The following is a 4,833-nucleotide window of genomic DNA, read 5'->3' as shown; positions in this document are numbered from 1 at the left end:
CTTTTAAAACATAAAAATAATTATATTTTTTTGTTTGAATTGAAACTGCAATATTAAGTAATATTAAGTATGAAGCTAAGATAAAAAAAATTAAAAAAATAAATGGCTAATATTTGGATTCTCTTTTCTTGACTAATTGTACTTGCACTGTTGAAATTATGTGATGTACAGTAAGTTACATCACAAGAAAAAGCTTCTTTATACCAAACATAGCAATGAAATATTTCATTACGCTACAAATCTAATTAAGAAAAAAAATCAAAATAACATTTAAGAAATTTGCCAGACGTGTATGTATTTCAACGATTGATATAAATAATTCAAGGGTGATAGCATATTACCTGTATGAGATCTGTGTTTCGATACCTTTTCTAATCACAGATAGGATTCCATCTTCGGTTATAACCTTCTCGACTTGTTTCCTGGTGAGAAAGCACTCGTAATCCATTATTGAATTTAGGCCTCATGGGCCCATTGTCCATGAACCCAAACCTTCTTTCTCCTCCACTGGCACTGCAAAGCAAATGAAAAGGAAAGGCAGTCTTCTCTCTCCTCCATTGGCACTGCAAAGCAAATTCTTTAGCTTTAGCTCACTATGAAGCAGGAGGCAAACTAGAGAAAAATACATAAAAAATAAAAAAACAGATGCAGGAGGCTTTTACCCTAATGTAAGATTTCATTTCTTTTCTGATTTTCACATTTCTGTTCTAACGAATCCAAATCCAAATTCAAATTCCTTTTCCTTTATTTTATTTTATTTTTATTTTAATGTTCCTTATCTAGAACAACAGAATATTCTTGTGCTCAATTAACATCTCCGGTGCAATTAGGGTTTTTCATTTCTGTCTCTTGAAGCTCACTCACTTTTCCTTTCTATTTGATTCCTGATTCCTAAGGGCTGTAATTTGTTTGGATTTGTATTTCCTTTTTAAGGTTTTTGATACTTTGTGTGCTTGAAGTTGCTTGGGGATTTCGTAGTTTTTGTTAGCTTGTTCTTGGGCTAGTTTAGTGGATAGTTGACAGAGGGATTGGTTATGTCTATGAACAACAACACCACACCAAAGAGTTTGGGGCAATCTTCGTCGCCACTTGGTAATTCGGGGATGGTCAATCCATCTATGGGAGCGAATCCATCCTTCTCACAATCACAAGGTCAAATGGGTGCTGCCTTTCAGGGTGGTCAGTTCCAGCTGTCCCAAGCACAGGCTACTGTGCAAGCTCACTTGAAAGCACAGCAGGCTCACGCTCAAGCACAAGCAGTTCATGCTGCTCAAATTCAAGCAGCTCATGTGCAACTCCAAGCACAAGGGATCTCTCTTAACCAAACTCAGAATGTTGGCATAGGTAATTTGGGTTCGTCTTCACCGTCATTCTCAACTCCCGGGAATGCTAGTGCAAAACGGCTCCCTCAGAAACCTTTGGGTAGGCCTCCTGGTGCTCCCATTTCTAGCATGGTTTCACCATTGAAACCTATGGATCTCTCATCTGCTGCACGTAGAAAGAAGCAGAAGCTACCAGAGAAGCAGCTACAAGATAGAGTGGCTGCAATTCTGCCAGAGTCTGCTCTGTACACACAGCTTCTTGAGTTTGAAGCTCGTGTTGATGCTGCTTTAGCTAGAAAGAAGGTTGACATCCAGGAGGCCGTTAAAAGTCCTCCTTGTGTGCAGAAAACCCTTCGAATTTATGTCTTCAATACATTTGCCAATCAGACAAGAACAATCCCCAAGAAGCCAAATGCTGAGCCTCCTACTTGGACTCTTAAAGTTATCGGGAGAATCATGGAAGATGGGTTAGACTCTGACCAGCCTGGAGCAGTCCAGAAATCAAACCCCTTGTACCCGAAGTTCTCATCTTTTTTTAAGAGAGTGACCATTCAGTTGGATCAGAGACTGTATCCTGATCATCATATCATCATATGGGAGCATGCTCGATCACCTGCACCTCACGAGGGTTTTGAAGTCAAGAGAAAAGGGGATAAAGAGTTCACTGTGAATATAAGATTGGAAATGAATTATGTGCCTGAGAAATTTAAGCTCTCTCCAGCTTTGATGGAAGTTCTTGGTATAGAGGTTGAAACCCGTCCTAGAATAATAGCTGCAATTTGGCATTATGTGAAGGCTAGGAAACTGCAGAACCCTGATGACCCTTCATTTTTCATTTGCGATGCACCTCTTCAGAAAGTATTTGGGGAATCAAAGATGAAATTCACGATGGTTTCACAGAGGATATCTCCGCATTTATCTCCTCCACAGCCGATACATTTGGAGCATAAAATTAAGCTTTCAGGGAATAGTCCAGCTGGAACTGTCTGCTATGATGTGCTGGTGGATGTGCCATTTCCAATACAGAGGGAATTGTTTGCTTTGTTGGCAAATGCTGAGAAGAATAAAGAGATTGATACCTGTGATGAGGCAATATGTACTGCTATAAGGAAAATTCATGAACATCGTAGGAGACGGGCATTCTTCCTTGGATTTAGTCAATCACCTGTGGAATTTGTCAATGCTCTGATTGAATCTCAAAGCAAGGATTTGAGGCTGTTAGCTGGAGATGCTAGCAGAAATGCTGAGAAAGAGTGCTGCTCGGACTTCTTTAACCAACCATGGTAAGCTCAATTGCAATTTCACCTTGTTTCAAGACTTACTTTTTTCATCTATTTGATCCTTAGCTACTGTTTTAGGTCCACTCATCCATTTGCACATTATTTGAGGGCTACAGTTGACTTGATGACTAGTCTTGTTCAGAATTCACCTTAGAATATGAGTTAAATGATAAAATGTATGTTGCCTGCTGAAAGCAATGTCTCCTGAAAGATTAAAAACATGGGTTCTGACATGCGATTGCGTCACATGCAACTTGCCAAATGGTTATTCACTATTTCCTGTTTAGTTTTGATAAAAAGACATGTTAATTGACCACACTATCATGCTTGTTTCTGTTAACGATTCACACAATTCACATATCGGCAGTGATGATGCCCAGACAAAGTTATCAAGATTAACAAAGGGAAATGTGTTGAGGATTCTAATGCACAATCAAAAAGAGACTGATTTGGGCATGTAATTCAATTTATGAAAGCCTGCACATTACTACTCAAAAAGAAACAACCGCTCATCTGTACTTATTTTGAACTCAACAGGGTTGAAGATGCTGTTATTCGTTACTTGAATCACAAGCCTGCTGTAGGAAGTGATGCTCCTGCGAGCACATGATTTGGGGGTTTTAAGAGCTGCTAATCTGTAACAGTCACTGATTCTTTAACTTAGCATTTGTAGATTTTCACCTTCGATTTGTGGAAATAGCACAGCCTATCATTGCCCTATAGCTAATTGCCCTGGAATGAATGCTCCTTGCTTGTAATACAACAAAATATGTTCAGTAGCTTGTTTAGGTTTAATTATCCTAGTACTTGCTTGAATCGTCATGTTAGAACCCAAAAAAAAAAAAACAATTGCCATCGTTGAGCTTATGTTTTGTCAGTTTTGTGAATGATGCATTTATAGTTACTCTGAAGTTTGTGTTGGTAGCATAATATTGTGAATGCTTGGCATTAATTGGTAAGCAAATTGGCGTTATTCTCCTTTTCACTTGTTATAGTTAATGGATAGCGACAAGAGCTGTTGCTGAGAGTCAATGATAGGGATTGTTGTGGTCTTGGGGATTTTTTCTAACTGCAGGGTGGACATGACACATTACTACATTGCATATCGACTTTTGGGTTTTATTATCTACTACTTGTAGGGCAATGTAATGGCCTTTCCGGTGCGCGCAATCAAGAGAGACGGTCGTGTTATTATTGTAGAAAATTACAAGTTTCTATATGTTGATGACACCTTTTTTTTTCATCAAATGAATTCAATTTGCATGTTTGCTTTCATTCTCTTGGTATTTAATATTTGCAGAAATATTTTCGATAACTTTTAATATAATTTTATGAATGTGTTTCAAAAAAAGAATTCATAATTGTTTCCTATATGCCTGTTTAATGAAAAGGAGGAAATTTTTTCTCACGAAAGTTTTAAATGTACTAAGATAATGCTGATGAGCATGTTTCCTTTACAATATCATTTAGTGTTCTCCTTCAAAACACCGAGATCATCCTGCAAGGAGATCGCTATGAGTATTTTTCAAGCTTCTATGCCGGCACCAAACCAGGGGTTTAGTATATTTGCGCACAAGAGGAAAAAGGTATGTGTACAAATTTATTTGTATCTTTCTGATACAGCCCTTAAGAGTAACTCAGTCTGGCTGTCACTTCTCTATAAAAGTCACAAAACTAGTTCTTTGTTGTAGGTATTTGGAGAGGTAGCAGAAGGGCTTGGAACTTTAACGGAGATAAATGAAGCTTATGTGGATGAAAAGAATAGACTTGATTTTTTTTTTTTCATTTATAGGGTTTTTTAAAAAATTTTATAAATAGAAAGTTATGCTTTTTATTTTCTAAAAGTATAGTATAATACAAAAACATTTAAAACATAAAAAAAAGAGCTAGCAATCAAACGAATATCAATTTCTCTCTTTTAAAAGGGTTTAAAATATTTATTACTAGTAGTTTGTTTGGATTATCGCTAAAATTCAAAAATTTAAGGGGCTTGTGGTTTGTGATAATCTAGTTTTGAAGCAAATATTTAAAGCTAATAAGAACATTTAATTTTAAAGTAATATTTTTATAAACTCTAAACAATTCTAGATATATCTAATAAGATCTTTAGAACACCTAAAAAAGTTTAAATTTATCGTTTTCATTACATATATGTGTTTTAAAAAACCTAACAAAATTAGTATGCCATGGTGAATGTTACATTTTACTAATTTTACATTTTACTAATTCTT

The 4,833-nt window shown here is 36.4% G+C and overlaps 1 protein-coding gene across 2 annotated transcripts; it reads left to right on the top strand.

The window, feature by feature from the left end:
- The first annotated feature begins 375 nt into the window (after positions 1-375).
- LOC105118615 (SWI/SNF complex component SNF12 homolog) lies at positions 376-3,587 on the top strand. 2 transcript variants are annotated; one of them, XM_011016593.1, is made up of 3 exons: positions 376-668; positions 934-2,605; positions 3,140-3,587. In XM_011016593.1, the coding sequence occupies exons 2-3, from the start codon at positions 1,035-1,037 to the stop codon at positions 3,210-3,212; spliced, it is 1,644 nt and encodes a 547-aa protein (XP_011014895.1). In that variant the 5' UTR covers positions 376-668; positions 934-1,034; the 3' UTR covers positions 3,213-3,587. The 2 variants fall into 2 exon arrangements, with proteins under 2 accessions (XP_011014895.1, XP_011014894.1); XM_011016592.1 differs by having other exon boundaries at positions 376-2,605.
- Positions 3,588-4,833: the final 1,246 nt, after the last annotated feature.

The sequence above is a fragment of the Populus euphratica genome, unplaced genomic scaffold (genome assembly GCF_000495115.2).
Source record: "Populus euphratica unplaced genomic scaffold, PopEup_1.0 scaffold2056.1, whole genome shotgun sequence".
NCBI lineage: Eukaryota > Viridiplantae > Streptophyta > Magnoliopsida > Malpighiales > Salicaceae > Populus > Populus euphratica.
Note: the sequence above shows the minus strand (reverse complement) of the source record. Positions and strands in the feature narration are given on the sequence as shown.